This window comes from Salvelinus alpinus, chromosome 31 (genome assembly GCF_045679555.1).
Source record: "Salvelinus alpinus chromosome 31, SLU_Salpinus.1, whole genome shotgun sequence".
Classification (NCBI taxonomy): domain Eukaryota; kingdom Metazoa; phylum Chordata; class Actinopteri; order Salmoniformes; family Salmonidae; genus Salvelinus; species Salvelinus alpinus.
Window position 1 is genome coordinate 40,371,427 of NC_092116.1, and position 18,071 is coordinate 40,389,497.

Consider the following 18,071-nt stretch of genomic DNA (forward strand, 5'->3'; position numbering starts at 1 on the left):
TCACCTTCACACTCCTGGGCCAGACTACACTCAATCATATGACCTACTGAAGAGATAAATCTTCAGTAAAGACTTAAAGGTTGAGACTGAGTCTGCGTCTCTCACATGGGTAGGCAGACCATTCCATAAAAATTGAGATCTATAGGAGAAAGCCCTGCCTCCAGCTGTTTGCTTAGAAATTCTAGGGACAATTAGGAGGCCTGCGTCTTGTGACCGTAGCGTACGTGTAGGTATGTACGGCAGGACCAACTCGGAAAGATAGGTAGGAGCAAGCCCATGTAACGCTTTGTAGGTTAACAGTAAAACCTTGAAATCAGCCCTTGCCTTAATAACAGGAAGCCAGTGTAGGCAAGCTAGCACTGGAGTAATACGATCCAATTTTTTGGTTCTAGTCAGGATTCTAGCAGCCGTATTTAACACTAACTGAAGTTTATTCAGTGCTTTATCCGGGTAGCCGGAAAGTAGAGCATTGCTGTAGTCTAACCTAGAAGCAACAAAAGCATGGATTAATTTTTTTCTGCATCATTTTTGGACAGAACATTTCTGATTTTTGCAATGTTACGTAGATGGAAAAAGCTGTCCTTGAAACAGTCTTGATATGTTCGTCAAAAGAGAGATCAGGGTCCAGAGTAACGCCGAGGTCCTTCACAGTTTTATTTGAGATGACTTTACAACCGTCAAGATTAATTGTCAGATTCAACAGAAGATCTCTTTGTTTCTTGGGACCTAGAACAAGCATCTCTGTTTTGTCCGAGTTTAAAAGTAGAACGTTTTCAGCCATCCACTTCCTTATGTCTGAAACACAGGCTTCTAGCGAGGGCAATTTTGTGGCTTCACCATGTTTCATTGAAATGTACAGCTGTGTGTCATCCACATAGCAGTGAAAGTTAACATTATGTTTTCGAATGACATCCCCAAGAGGTAAAATATATAGTGAAAACAATAGTGGTCCTAAAACGGAACCTTGAGGAACACCGAAATGTACAGTTGATTTGTCAGAGGACAAACCATTCACAGAGACAAAGTGATATCTTTCCGACAGATAAGATCTTAACCAGGCCAGAACTTGTCCGTGTAGACCAATTTGGGTTTCCAGTCTCTCCAAAAGAATGTAGTGATCGATGGTATCAAAAGCAGCACTAAGGTCTAGTAGCACGAGGACAGATGCAGAGCCTCGGTCTGACGCCATTTAAAGGTCATTTACCACCTTCACAAGTGCAGTCTCAGTGCTATGATGGGGCCTAAAACCAGACTGAAGCATTTCATATACATTGTTTGTCTTCAGGAAGGCAGTGAGTTGCTGCGCAACAGCTTTTTCTAACATTTTTTTAGAGGAATGGGAGATTCGATATAGGCCGATAGTTTTTTATATTTTCTGGGTCAAGGTTTGGCTTTTTCAAGAGAGGCTTTATGACTGCCACTTTTAGTGAGTAATAAACACACACACACACACACAGTACAGTGTCTTTATGTCTTCAACCCGTTGTCTCGTCTCCTCCAGAGAAGTCTCCAGGAGCTGATCCAGTCTACTCTGCAGTGAAGACCTCCAACACCACAGGTACTGTAATACTGTATAACACTAAAACACCACAGGTACTGTAATACTGTATAACACTATAACACCACAGGTACTGTAATACTGTATAACACTATAACACCACAGGTACTGTAATACTGTATAACACTATAACACCACAGGTACTGTAATACTGTATAACACTAACACCACAGGTACTGTAATACTGTATACCACTATAACACCACCGGTACTGTAATACTGTATAACACTATACCACCACAGGTACTGTAACACTCTATAACACTATAACACCACAGGTACTGTAATACTGTATAACACTATAACACCACAGGTACTGTAATACTGTATAACACTATAACACCACAGGTACTGTAATACTGTATAACACTATAACACCACAGTTACTGTAATACTGTATAACACTAACACCACAGGTACTGTAATACTGTATAACACTAAAACACCACAGGTACTGTAATACTGTATAACACTTTAACACCAAATGTACTGTAATACTGTATAACACACCAACACCACAGGTAATGCAATACTGTATAACATTATAACACCACAGGTACTGTAATACTGTATAACACTATAACACCACAGGTACTGTAATACTGAATAACACTATAACACCACAGGTACTGTAATACTGTATAACACTATAACAACACAGGTACTGTAATACTGAATAACACTATAACACCACAGGTACTGTAATACTGTATAACACTATAACACCACAGGTCCTGTAATACTGTATAACACTAACACCACAGGTACTGTAATACTGTATAACACTATAACACCACAGGTACTGTAATACTGTATAACACTATAACACCACAGGTACTGTAATACTGTATAACACTATAACACCACAGGTACTGTAATACTGTATAACACTATAACACCACAGGTACTGTAATACTCTATAACACTATAACACCACAGCTCCTCTCTCTCTCCTGTGTTTAGTTCCAGGTGGATCTGGTCCGGTCTGTGTTAATATCCTCTCTCTCTCCTGTGTTTAGTACCAGGTGGATCTGGTCCAGTCTGTGTTAATATCCTCTCTCTCTCTCCTGTGTTTAGTTCCAGGTGGATCTGGTCCAGTCTGTGTTAATATCCTCTCTCTCTCCTGTGTTTAGTTCCAGGTGGATCTGGTCCAGTCTGTATTAATATCCTCTCTCTCTCCTGTGTTTAGTTCCAGGTGGATCTGGTCCAGTCTGTATTAATATCCTCTCTCTCTCCTGTGTTTAGTTCCAGGTGTATCTGGTCCAGTCTGTGCTAATATCCTCTCTCTCTCCTGTGTTTAGTTCCAGGTGGATCTGGTCCAGTCTGTATTAATATCCTCTCTCTCTCCTGTGTTTAGTTCCAGGTGTATCTGGTCCAGTCTGTGTTAATATCCTCTCTCTCTCCTGTGTTTAGTTCCAGGTGGATCTGGTCCAGTCTGTATTAATATCCTCTCTCTCTCCTGTGTTTAGTTCCAGGTGTATCTGGTCCAGTCTGTGCTAATATCCTCTCTCTCTCCTGTGTTTAGTTCCAGGTGGATCTGGTCCAGTCTGTGTTAATATCCTCTCTCTCTCCTGTGTTTAGTTCCAGGTGGATCTGGTCCAGTCTGTGTTAATATCCTCTCTCTCTCCTGTGTTTAGTTCCAGTTGGATCTGGTCCAGTCTGTGTTAATATCCTCTCTCTCTCCTGTGTTTAGTTCCAGGTGTATCTGGTCCAGTCTGTGCTAATATCCTCTCTCTCTCCTGTGTTTAGTTCCAGGTGGATCTGGTCCAGTCTGTGTTAATATCCTCTCTCTCTCCTGTGTTTAGTTCCAGGTGGATCTGGTCCAGTCTGTGTTAATATCCTCTCTCTCTCCTGTGTTTAGTTCCAGGTGGATCTGGTCCAGTCTGTGTTAATATCCTCTCTCTCTCCTGTGTTTAGTTCCAGGTGGATCTGGTCCAGTCTGTGTTAATATCCTCTCTCTCTCTCCTGTGTTTAGTTCCAGGTGGATCTGGTCCAGGTGATGTGACCTATGCTGACATCAACCACACAGAGAAGAGACAACACAACAGGAGGAGAGGTAGGAAGAAGGGAGAGACCGTCAACACTCCCCTCATCTTTCTGGAGTATATAATATGTTTTTACCGTGTTTTTGACAATATTGTGCTTATGTGTTTCTTCAGAGAACGTCGTTCCAGACCCTGTCTACTCAGCAGTGAAGACAGACAGAGATACAGAGATACAGGTCAGTAGGTCGTTCCAGACCCTGTCTACTCAGCAGTGAAGACAGACAGACAGAGATACAGACAGACAGACAGGTCAGTAGGTCGTTCCAGACCCTGTCTACTCAGCAGTGAAGACAGACAGACAGACAGACAGGTCAGTAGGTCGTTCCAGACCCTGTCTACTCAGCAGTGAAGACAGACAGACAGAGATACAGGTCAGTAGGTCGTTACAGACCCTGTCTACTCAGCAGTGAAGACAGACAGACAGACAGATACAGGTCAGTAGGTCAATCCAGACCCTGTCTACTCAGCAGTGAAGACAGACAGACAGACAGACAGGTCAGTAGGTCGTTCCAGACCCTGTCTACTCAGCAGTGAAGACAGACAGACAGAGATACAGGTCAGTAGGTCGTTCCAGACCCTGTCTACTCAGCAGTGAAGACAGACAGACAGAGAAACAGGTCAGAAGGTCATTCCAGACCCTGTCTACTCAGCAGTGAAGTCAGACAGACAGAGATACAGGTCAGTAGGTCGTTCCAGACCCTGTCTACTCAGCAGTGAAGACAGACAGACAGAGATACAGGTCAGTAGGTCGTTACAGACCCTGTCTACTCAGCAGTGAAGTCAGACAGACAGAGATACAGGTCAGTAGGTTGTTCCAGACCCTGTCTACTTTTTTTGGTGCATGTGTACCTCACTTTTTGTTCTGATTTACAAATGAAGCATTCTGTAAAGTGTAGATAATCATTGTACCATCTAAACCACTGTTTTCTTTTACCAAAAATATTGTTGTTTCAGCCCTTTGCAAAAGACGCGAAAACAAAACTAAAGAACGGGAAGCATAGAAATATCTCACAAAGAACATATCTACCGCTACCTAGATTGGCTTTACAGTAGTTTGACAGATCTATAACACATTTCTATGTGGATTTTGTTGGGTTGCTCAAAAAGTTACATATTTCCATTTTAATAAATGTAATCTGTGTACTTTAGGTAGAGCTGTATCTGGATCCAGGGACGTAATGTACAGAGAGGTAGGTCCAGATCACTGTATCACTAACCCAAATGTACAGACTGAGGTAGGTCCAGATCACTGTATCACTAACCCTAATGTACAGACTGAGGTAGGTCCAGATCACTGTATCACTAACCCTAATGTACAGACTGAGGTAGGTCCAGATCACTGTATCACTAACCCTAATGTACAGACTGAGGTAGGTCCAGATCACTGTATCACTAACCCTAATGTACAGACTGAGGTAGGTCCAGATCACTGTATCACTAACCCTAATGTACAGACTGAGGTAGGTCCAGATCACTGTATCACTAACCCTAATGTACAGACTGAGGTAGGTCCAGATCACTGTATCACTAACCCTAATGTACAGACTGAGGTAGGTCCAGATCACTGTATCACTAACCCTAATGTACAGACTGAGGTAGGTCCAGATCACTGTATCACTAACCCTAATGTACAGACTGAGGTAGGTCCAGATCACTGTATCACTAACCCTAATGTACAGACTGAGGTAGGTCCAGATCACTGTATCACTAACCCTAATGTACAGACTGAGGTAGGTCCAGATCACTGTATCACTAACCCTAATGTACAGACTGAGGTAGGTCCAGATCACTGTATCACTAACCCTAATGTACAGACTGAGGTAGGTCCAGATCACTGTATCACTAACCCAAATGTACAGACTGAGGTAGGTCCAGATCACTGTATCACTAACCCTAATGTACAGACTGAGGTAGGTCCAGATCACTGTATCACTAACCCTAATGTACAGACTGAGGTAGGTCCAGATCACTGTATCACTAACCCTAATGTACAGACTGAGGTAGGTCCAGATCACTGTATCACTAACCCTAATGTACAGACTGAGGTAGGTCCAGATCACTGTATCACTAACCCTAATGTACAGACTGAGGTAGGTCCAGATCACTGTATCACTAACCCTAATGTACAGACTGAGGTAGGTCCAGATCACTGTATCACTAACCCTAATGTACAGACTGAGGTAGGTCCAGATCACTGTATCACTAACCCTAATGTACAGACTGAGGTAGGTCCAGATCACTGTATCACTAACCCTAATGTACAGACTGAGGTAGGTCCAGATCACTGTATCACTAACCCTAATGTACAGACTGAGGTAGGTCCAGATCACTGTATCACTAACCCTAATGTACAGACTGAGGTAGGTCCAGATCACTGTATCACTAACCCTAATGTACAGACTGAGGTAGGTCCAGATCACTGTATCACTAACCCTAATGTACAGACTGAGGTAGGTCCAGATCACTGTATCACTAACCCTAATGTACAGACTGAGGTAGGTCCAGATCACTGTATCACTAACCCAAATGTACAGACTGAGGTAGGTCCAGATCACTGTATCACTAACCCTAATGTACAGACTGAGGTAGGTCCAGATCACTGTATCACTAACCCTAATGTACAGACTGAGGTAGGTCCAGATCACTGTATCACTAACCCTAATGTACAGACTGAGGTAGGTCCAGATCACTGTATCACTAACCCTAATGTACAGACTGAGGTAGGTCCAGATCACTGTATCACTGACCCTAATGTACAGACTGAGGTAGGTCCAGATCACTGTATCACTAACCCTAATGTACAGACTGAGGTAGGTCCAGATCACTGTATCACTAACCCTAATGTACAGACTGAGGTAGGTCCAGATCACTGTATCACTAACCCTAATGTACAGACTGAGGTAGGTCCAGATCACTGTATCACTAACCCTAATGTACAGACTGGGGTAGGTCCAGATCACTGTATCACTAACCCTAATGTACAGACTGAGGTAGGTCCAGATCACTGTATCACTAACCCTAATGTACAGACTGAGGTAGGTCCAGATCACTGTATCACTAACCCTAATGTACAGACTGAGGTAGGTCCAGATCACTGTATCACTAACCCTAATGTACAGACTGAGGTAGGTCCAGATCACTGTATCACTAACCCTAATGTACAGACTGAGGTAGGTCCAGATCACTGTATCACTAACCCTAATGTACAGACTGAGGTAGGTCCAGATCACTGTATCACTAACCCTAATGTACAGACTGAGGTAGGTCCAGATCACTGCATCACTGACCCTAATGTACAGACTGAGGTAGGTCCAGATCACTGTATCACTAACCCTAATGTACAGACTGAGGTAGGTCCAGATCACTGTATCACTAACCCTAATGTACAGACTGAGGTAGGTCCAGATCACTGTATCACTGACCCTAATGTACAGACTGAGGTAGGTCCAGATCACTGTATCACTAACCCTAATGTACAGACTGAGGTAGGTCCAGATCACTGTATCACTAACCCTAATGTACAGACTGAGGTAGGTCCAGATCACTGTATCACTAACCCTAATGTACAGACTGAGGTAGGTCCAGATCACTGTATCACTAACCCTAATGTACAGACTGGGGTAGGTCCAGATCACTGTATCACTAACCCTAATGTACAGACTGAGGTAGGTCCAGATCACTGTATCACTAACCCTAATGTACAGACTGAGGTAGGTCCAGATCACTGTATCACTAACCCTAATGTACAGACTGAGGTAGGTCCAGATCACTGTATCACTAACCCTAATGTACAGACTGAGGTAGGTCCAGATCACTGTATCACTAACCCTAATGTACAGACTGAGGTAGGTCCAGATCACTGTATCACTAACCCTAATGTACAGACTGAGGTAGGTCCAGATCACTGTATCACTAACCCTAATGTACAGACTGAGGTAGGTCCAGATCACTGCATCACTGACCCTAATGTACAGACTGAGGTAGGTCCAGATCACTGTATCACTAACCCTAATGTACAGACTGAGGTAGGTCCAGATCACTTCATCACTGACCCTAATGTACAGACTGAGGTAGGTCCAGATCACTGTATCACTAACCCTAATGTACAGACTGAGGTAGGTCCAGATCACTGTATCACTAACCCTAATGTACAGACTGAGGTAGGTCCAGACCACTGTATCACTAACCCTAATGTACAGACTGAGGTAGGTCCAGATCACTGTATCACTAACCCTAATGTACAGACTGAGGTAGGTCCAGATCACTGTATCACTAACCTTAATGTACAGACTGAGGTAGGTCCAGATCACTGTATCACTAACCCTAATGTACAGACTGAGGTAGGTCCAGATCACTGTATCACTAACCCTAATGTACAGACTGAGGTAGGTCCAGATCACTGTATCACTAACCCTAATGTACAGACTGAGGTAGGTCCAGATCACTGTATCACTAACCCTAATGTACAGACTGAGGTAGGTCCAGATCACTGCATCACTGACCCTAATGTACAGACTGAGGTAGGTCCAGATCACTGTATCACTAACCCTAATGTACAGACTGAGGTAGGTCCAGATCACTGTATCACTAACCCTAATGTACAGACTGAGGTAGGTCCAGACCACTTTATCACTAACCCTAATGTACAGACTGAGGTAGGTCCAGATCACTGTATCACTAACCCTAATGTACAGACTGAGGTAGGTCCAGATCACTGTATCACTAACCTTAATGTACAGACTGAGGTAGGTCCAGATCACTATATCACTAACCCTAATGTACAGACTGAGGTAGGTCCAGATCACTGTATCACTAACCCTAATGTACAGACTGAGGTAGGTCCAGATCACTGTATCACTAACCCTAATGTACAGACTGAGGTAGGTTCAGATCACTGTATCACTAACCCTAATGTACAGACTGAGGTAGGTTCAGATCACTGTATCACTAACCCTAACTTCAAACCTAATCCTAATTTCAACTCTAACCCTATCTTCAACTCAACCTTAACTTCAAAATGAAGTGTTTGTTATGAATAATGAAGCATGTTGTGTTATGAATGATGTAGCATGTTGTGTTTGTTATGAATGATGTAGCATGTTGTTTTTGTTATGAATGATGTAACATGTTGCGGTATGAATGATGTAGCATGTTGTGTTTGTTATGAATGATGTAGCCAGTTGTGTTTGTTATGAATGATGTAGCATGTTATGCTATGAATAATGTAGCATTTTGTGTTTGTTATGAATAATGTAGCATGTTATGCTATGAATGATGTAGCATGTTGTGTTATGAATGATGTAGTACGTTTTGTTTGTTATGAATGATGTAGGATGTTGTGTTTGTTATGAATGATGTAGCATGCTGTACCATCTCTTCTGAACTAGTCTGTTTGTCTCACTTTCACACCCAGAGGCTTTGTATCTGAGAGTCAAACACACAAGCCACTACACCCAGAGGTCTAGCTGGTAGCATTTAGCATTGTGAGATTGTGTTGTGTGTTACATGTCTGCGTGAGAGAGAAAGAGATAGAGAGAGAGATACAGTTGAAGTCGGAAGATTAAATATACCTTGTCTAAATATATTTCAACTCAGTTTTTCACATTTCCTGACATTTAATCCTAATAAAAATTCCCTGTCCTAGGTCAGTTAGGATCACCACTTTATTTTAAGAATGTGAAATGTCAGAATAATAGTAGACAGAATTTTTTATTTCAGCTTTTATTTCATTCATCACATTCCCAGTGGGTCAGAAGTTTACATACACTCGATTAATATTTGGTAGCATTGCCTTTAAATTGTTTAACCTTTTCTCAATAGGGGGGCGCCATTTCGACTTTGTAAAAAATCGTTCCCAAATTAAACTGCCTCGTACTCAATTCTTGCTCGTACAATATGCATATTATTATTACTATTGGATAGAAAACACTCTCTAGTTTCTAAAACCGTTTGAATTATATCTGTGAGTAAAACAGAACTCATTTTGCAGCAAACTTCTTGTCAGGAAGTGAAAAATCTGAAATCTAAGGCTCTGTTCCAGGGTCAGTTTATTAATTTGCATGTAATCTATGGGTCGACATGCACTGCATACGCCTTCCCCTAGATGTCAGTAGGCAGTGAGAATTGGAATGGGGTGTCTAGCTAGATCTGAGGCCGAACAAGAGCTCTTGGAACCGTGGGTGTAGTCTTTTCACCGTTCGTCATGGCGCGAGACAGACCTCAGGATTGCGTTCTGAAAAGCTGTCGTTATAGGCGTTAGATATATGCGGCTCTGATTTTATTCGATATATGTGTTAAACAGCTTGGAAAATTCCAGAAAATTATGTCATGGCTTTAGCTTCTGATAGGCTAATTGACATCATTTGAGTCAATTAGAGGTGTACCTGTGGATGTATTTCAAGGCCTACCTTCAAACTCAGTGCCTCTTTGCTTGACATCATGGGAAAATCAAAAGAAATCAGCCAAGACCTCAGAAACAAAATTGGAGACCTCCACAAGTCTGGTTCATCCTTGGGAGCAATTTCCAAACACCTGAAGGTTCCACGTTCATCTGTACAAACAATAGTACGCAAGTATAAACACCATGGGACCACGCAGCTGTCATACCGCTCAGGAAGGAGACGCATTCTGTCTCCTAGAGATGAGAGGTTAAAGTACTTTGGTGCGAAAAGTGCAAATCAATCCCAGAACAACAGCAAAGGACCTTGTGAAGATGCTGGAGGAAACAGGTACAAAAGTATCTATATCCACAGTTAAACGAGTCCTATATCAACATAACCTGAAAGGCCGTTCAGCAAGGAAGTAGCCACTGGTCCAAAACCGCCATAAAAAAGCCAGACTACGGTTTGCAACTGCACATGGGGACAAAGATTGTACTTTGGAGAAATGTCCTCCGGTCTGATGAAACAAAAATACAAAAAAATACATGTTGTATAGGAAATGATAGATACACTAGTTCTTAATGCAATCGCAGTGTTAGAATTCTAAAAATAACTTCATTACGACATAAGGCTTAGGTTATGGCGAGAGAGTGCCCAAAACCTGGGCGCTAAACTAATAGTACACAGTTCGACAGATATATGAAATAGCATCATAAAATGGGTCCTACTTTTGATGAGCTTCCATCAGAATGTTGTACAAGGGGTCCTTTGTCGAGAACAATCGTTGTTTGGATTTGGAACGTCCTTTTTCCCTCTTGAATTAGCAAGCACACTAGCATAGTGGCGCGAAGCTCTACATCCTGAACAAAGGGACACAACGCAACACGCCTAACGTCCCGAAAAAATTTCAATAATCTAATAAAACTATATTGAAAAAAACATACATTACGATGATATTGACACATGTATCAAATAAAATCAAAGCCGGAGATATTAGTCGTCTATAACAACAGCTTTACAGAAGGCAATAACAAGTCCCTTCTCGCGCGCTCCAGGAAACAGGAAATTGGGGTCACGTCATTCCAAGAGGATTTGTTCCACCTCAGACCAAGATAATCACCTCATTTCTTCTCTCACTGCCTCTTGACATCTAGTGGAAGGTGTATGAGGTGCATGTATACTCATACATATCATGCCCATTTATAGGCATGCCAGAGAACAGAGCATCGATTTCAGACTTTCCACTTCCTGGTCAGGAAGTGTGCTGCCAAATGAGTTGTGTTTTACTCACAGACATAATTCAAACGGTTTTAGAAACTAGAGAGTGTTTTCTATCCAATAGTAATAATAATATGCATATTGTACGAGCAAGAATTGAGTACGAGGCCGTTTAAATTGGGCACGAATTTCCCCCAAAGTGAAAACAGCACCCTCTGTCCTCATCAGGTTAAACAACCCCGGATCCGGGATCCCCCCCATCAAAAAAGCTGACTAGCATAGCCTAGCCTAAAGTGACAGGGATATCATCTAATAAAATGTTCATGAAATCACAAGTCCAAGCCACCAAAAGAAAGATAAACATCTTGTGAATCCAGCCATCATTTCCGATTTTTAAAATGTTTTACAGGGAAAACACAATATGTAAATCTATTAGCTAACCACGATAGCAAAAGACACAACTTTTTTCCCCCACCATTTTTTTCCTGCATGGGTAGCTATCACAATTTCGACCAAATAAAGATATATATAGCCACTAACCAAGAAACAACTTCATCAGATGACAGTCTGATAACATATTTATTGTATAGCATATGTTTTGTTAGAAAAATGTGCATATTTCAGGTATAAATCACAGTTTTACATTGCAGCTGCAATCTGAAATAGCGTTGGAAGCAGCCGGAATAATTACAGAGACCGACGTCAATTACCAAAATACTCATCCTAAAACATTTCTGAAAAATACACAGCATACAGCAAATGAAAGCCCAACATCTTGTGAATCCAGCCATCATTTCTGATTTTTAAAATGTTTTACAGGGAAGACACAATATGTAAATCTATTAGCTAACCACGTTAGCAAAAGACACCACTTTTTTTACTCCACCAGTTTTTTACTCCATCAGTAGCTATCACTAATTCGACCAAATAAAGATATATATAGCCACTAACCAAGAAACAACTTCATAAGATGACAGTCTGATAACATATTTATTGTATAGCATATGTTTTTTTAGAGAAATGTGCATTTTTCAGGTATAAATCACAGTTTACCATTGCAGCCACTATCACAAAACTCACCCAAAGCGACTAGAATAACTACAGAGAGCAACGTGTATTACCCAATTACTCATCTTAAAACATTTCTGAAAAATACATAGCGTACAGCAAATGAAAGCCCAACATCTTGTGAATCCAGACAATATTTCCGATTTTCTAAGTGTTTTACAGCGAAAACACAATATATCGTTATATTAGCATACCACATGAGCTAACATCACCCCAGCATTGATTCGAGGCAAAAAGCGCGATAACGTTATCACCACCAAAATATATACATTTTTTCACTAACCTTCTCAGAATTCTTCAGATGACAGTCCTGTAACATCATATTACACAATGCATATAGAGTTTGTTCGAAAATGTGCATATTTAGCATCACAAATCGTGGTTATGCTATGTAATCAGTCAAAACATGGCATGCATTCTGGCCGGCGCCATCTTGGAAGGGCACCTAAGTTTACGATTATTTATCGATTAGATTGACTAAAAAAATACAGGTTGGACAGCTAATGAAAGATGCATTGGTTATTAATGCAACCGCTGATTTAGATTTTTTAAATTAACGTTACTAGGCATACAGTGTGCGTTACAGCCAGACTAGTGCCGCAATAATGGCAGACAAATGCGTTTACATTTTTTCACATAAATACGGAATAAAATCATAAATAGCTCTTACTTTTGGACGAGCTTCCATCAGAATCTTGGGCAAGGTGTCCTTTTGTCCAAAAGAATCGTTGCTTTGTTGTAAAACGTCCACTTCAACTTCGGAACTAGCAGCTAACATTAGCTACGTGGCACACACATGTCCAAATCCTCATACGCAATACTACGAAAATTCAGAAAATAGCAATATACTCGCATAAACTGATATAAATCGGTTTCAAATAACTTCGTTATGATGTTTCTAACACCTATACCGAATGAAATTACAGACGGCCATATCTAAGGCCGATAACTGAGCGTTTCAAAATGCTATCCTGAGGTCTTGCGTTGCGTAATGGCGGAAGTCGAAAAGAGAGCGCACTTCGTTCCTTGCCCTTTTATAAGCTCTGAGAAATACGTAGAAACACCATTCCACTTCTCATTGGTTACTGACATCCAGGGGAAGGCGGGTGCAGTTCATTTCGATCCATAGGGCACACACAGAGCTTTAAACTGATCTGAGAACAGAGACTATTTTTCTGACCTTCGCATGTCCTGTCATGATTTTCGCTGTAGAAAGAGTTCTGGTTCACCCACAGACATAATTCAAACGGTTTTAGAAACTAGAGATTGTTTTCTATCCAATAGTAATAATAATATGCATATTGTACGAGCAAGAATTGAGTACGAGGCAGTTTAATTTGGAGACGCAAAATGTCGAAGTTGAAACAGCACCCCCTGTAGTGACAAGAAGTTAAACACTGAGACCTGTTGGGGTGGATAAATGTATCTAACTACACATTAAACACTGAAACCTGTTGGGGTGTATAAATGTATCTAATTACACATTAAACACTGAGACCTGTTGGGGTGTATAAATGTATCTAACTACACATTAAACATTGAGACCTGTTGGCGTCTATAACTGTTCCAGTGGTGTTGGAGGTCTTCACTGCAGTAGACTGGATCAGCTCCTCTGTCCCTCACTCATCTCTCTCTCTCCTCTCTCTTTACCTAGTGACCCTGTTCATCAGAACGTCATGGTGGATGGAAAAAGATGCTCTCTTCAGCAGCGGTGAATAACCACAACCCTGTCAGTCCATCTCTTTACTTCTCCTTTCTCTTATCTTCTCTCTCCCTCCTTCCCTTTTCACACCAACGCACTTATCTGTAGACGCTGCAGCCTTGACCGCCATCAACAGCATCAGCAACAGAGAGGTGTGAAGTTTCCACAACAGAGTTAGAGTCAGTTTATCATGTACTTCTCTTTAGACGCTGCAGCCTTGACCTCCATCAACAGAGTTAGAGTTATTTTATCATGAGAACATACAGACACCACTGACTGGAACTATCAACAACAAGAGTTAGTTTATCATGAGAACAAACAGACACCACTGACTGGAACTATCAACAACAAGAGTTAGTTTATCATGAGAACATACAGACACCACTGACTGGAACTATCAACAACAAGAGTTAGTTTATCATGAGAACATATAGACACCACTTACTGGAACTATCAACAACAAGAGATAGTTTATCATGAGAACATATAGACACCACTGACTGGAACTATCAACAACAAGAGTTAGTTTATCATGAGAACATACAGACACCACTGACTGGAACCAGCTGACAGTATCAGTAGTAAAGGATTCATTACTACTAACAGAAGGAAAGTTGTAGTGTTATGTCCATGATGAATGTCGTGGAGGCTTCAATGTGTTTTATATCGTAATTGTTTATGTAAAATTGGAGTGTATTTTTTTCTATATTTTTCTATAATTTCATTGTGTGTGTTTATCTTGAGCAACACCAGTTTATGGTTGCCAACTTGCCAAATAAAGCTTCCTAGACCTAGTGGTTTTATGTGTTGTATCCTGATTTGTCCACTAGATGGCAGTGATCCATGTGTTGTATCCTGATCTGTCCACTAGATGGCAGTGCTCCATGTGTTGTATCCTGATCTGTCCACTAGATGGCAGTGCTCCATGTGTTGTATCCTGATCTGTCCACTAGATGGCAGTGCTCCATGGCGATATGCCAATTGGATTGGGTCTAGGGTTTCTGAGATGATGGTGTTGATGTGAGCCATGACCAGCCTTTCAAAGCACTTCATGGCTACGGCCAACGTGAGTGCTACTGGGCGGTAGTCATTTAGGCAGGTTACGCATTCTAGGCCACAGGGACTATGGTGGTTTACTTGAAATGTGGGTATTACAGACTCAGCCAGGGAGAGGATGAAAAGGTCAGTGAAGACATTTACCAGTTGGTCAACCATCTGGTAATCCGTCTGACCCCATGGCCTGTTTAACTTCTCTAGGATATACGTCCCACTTGGCCAAAATCCAGAAAAAATGTAGAGTGCCAAATTCAAATATATCACTATAAAAATCAATCTTTCATGAAATCACACATGAAAGACAGCAAATTAAAGCTACACATGTTGTGAATCTAGCCAACATGTCTGATTTCAAAAAGGATTTACGGGGAAAGCACACCAAACAATTATGTTAGCTCAGTACATAGCCACAGAAAAACACAGCCATTTTCCCAGCAAAAGATAGTAAAAAAAAACTGAAATAGAGATAAAATGAATCACTAACCTTTGAACATCTTCATCAGATGACACTCATATGACATCATGTTACACAATACATTTATGTTTTGTTCGATAATGTTCATATTTATATCCACAAATCTCGGTTTACATTGGCGCCATGTTCAGAAATGCCTCCAAAATATCCGGAGTAATTGCAGAGAGCCACGTCAAATAACAGAAATACTCATCATAAACTTTGATGAAAGATACATGTTTTACATACAATTAAAGATACACTTGTTCCTAATGCAACCGCTGTGTCAGATTAAAAAAAAAAACATTTCGCCGCCATGTTGAAGTCAACAGAAATATGAAATTACATCATAAATATTCCCTTACCTTTGATTATCTTCATCAGAATGCAGTGCCAGGAATCCTAGTTCCTCAACAAATTGTTGTTTTGTTCGATAATATCCATTACTTATGTCCAAATAGCTAATTTTGCTAGCATGTGTATTACACGTGTCCAAACGCTCGCGCAGATGCAGGCAAACGTCGGATGAAAACTTCAAAAGTTATATTCCAGGTCGAATAAACTGGTCAAACTTAGTAAAGAATCAATCTTCAGGATGTTGTTATCATTTATATCCAATAAGGTTCCAACCGGAGAATTCTTTTCAGTCTCTATAAGTAATGGAACGCAAGACGATATAATGAGGAAAGCGCATGACCAAGAACTGGCAATCTGCCAGACCACTGAGTCATTATCCTCCCATCCGGTCCCACAACACAGCATAAGCTTCATTCCACGTTCTACTGACTGTTGACATCTAGTGGAAGGCGTATGAAGTGCAAACAGATCCATATATTACAGGGAATTGAATAGGTGATGGATTTAACAACGACCAATCGCAGAATTTTCACTTCCTGTTTGGATTTTGTCTCAGGTTTTTGCCTGCCATATGAGTTCTGTTATACTCACAGACATCATTCAAACAGTTTTAGAAATTTCAGAGTGTTTTCTATCCAATGGTAATTGTGATCGCAGATTTTAGAGAAACAACAAATGTCGGTACATATAAGTGTCTTAAATTCTCATTAATATAACTGCACTGTCCAATTTACAGTAGCTGTGAGAAAATGCCATGCTATTGCTTGAAGAGAGCTCCTAACAACACTTTTTTCACCGTGATATGTTTGATAAATTCACCTCTGAAGGTGAAATGTGTACTTACATACTGAAATCTTGCTATGTTTTATCATCCAAAGGGTCCCAGAGATAACATGAAGTGTCGTTCTGTTAGATAAAATCATTTTTCATATCCTAAAAAGGTCCACATAGCAGAAGCACAATCGATTTTTTATTTCCACTCGTTCAATTTGCAAAGAAAGGAATCTGTGAAAATCTCACCCTAAACGTTGTTTCAACCAGTCAAATCACGTTCGTATGTTTTCCTCATTAGGAGTGTAGTATATCCTGTAGGACACCATATTTAGTCAGAGAGCGACTCCATTTCACGCCGATGACGCGGCCGGTCTTCATTTGATCGACTGTATCTTTGTCAAATAAGCCCCAATCGCGGTCAAAGCTAGCTAGATAGCCAATGAGCTGGGCTTTACGGGAGTATCCAGAAACCCTATGTCTTTTCCAAAATATAGTTGCCAACCTTTTGCGACAGCATGCCATCACCTTTTGGACAAAAATTATAAGAATATTCAAAGTTATGAAGTTATAAAAACGTGTTGTTTTGGAAATGTTGAACTTATATTATGGCTACTAATGCTGGAAAAGCTAAATCAAAGTCCAAGTACACAGATTTGACGATATTCTTGCAGAAAAATGTAATGTGAATGCAAATGTCTCCTTCACGATTTGCCCAAATGTACCTGGGGACTTCACACTTAATGTCATGTGGTTCGCTCAAAGTAATCTGTCTGAAACTTTGCACATACATTGGTGCCATCTTGTGAACACAATTGGAATTACAACCAGAGTGATGGCTAGAACTGGGACCTTCTCTTGCATTTCTCTTGCTGGTGGTAGAAAAAAAATGTTTTTTTTTTTCTTTGTATTTTCTTCTACCAGATCTATTGTATTATATTCTCCTACCTTCAATTGATATTTCCACAAACTTCAAAGTGTTTTCTTTCAAATGGTACCAAGAATATGCATATCTTTGCTTCAGGGCCTGAGCTACAGGCAGTTAGATTTGGGTATATAATTTTAGGCGAAAATTGAAAAAAAAAGTGGGCTATCCCTTGAACCTGTTAGGGCTAGATGTCCCATTAGCAGGACGCTGTGCGGTCTTATCATGAGATCCTCTACCTCAGGTGAGCAAAACCTGAAGACTTCCTTAGAATTTGTCCACCAGCTGTTGTTTACAAATATGCATAGACCGCCACCCCTTATCTTACCAGAGGCGTCTGTTCTATCCTGCCGATACAGTGTATAACCTGCCACCCCTTATCTTACCAGAGGCTGCTGTTCTATCCTGCTGATACAGTGTATAACCTGTCACCCCTTATCTTACCAGAGGCGTCTGTTCTATCCTGCCGATACAGTGTATAACCCGCCAGCTATATGTTCTTCATGTCTTCGCTCAACCAACACTCAGTGAAGCACA

At 40.9% G+C, this 18,071-nt stretch overlaps 1 protein-coding gene across 1 annotated transcript in view; it reads left to right on the forward strand.

The window, feature by feature from the left end:
• Nucleotides 1–14,765, forward strand: part of LOC139561632 (Fc receptor-like protein 5) — a gene marked incomplete in the record, with an annotated part of 1,233,720 nt that extends 1,218,955 nt beyond the window's left edge. The window contains 5 exon segments of the mRNA XM_071378856.1: nucleotides 1,502–1,558; nucleotides 3,534–3,614; nucleotides 3,718–3,779; nucleotides 4,753–4,793; nucleotides 13,924–14,765. Of these exon segments, the coding sequence (XP_071234957.1) occupies nucleotides 1,502–1,558; nucleotides 3,534–3,614; nucleotides 3,718–3,779; nucleotides 4,753–4,782 (230 nt within the window).
• Between the last annotated feature and the right edge of the window lie 3,306 nt (nucleotides 14,766–18,071).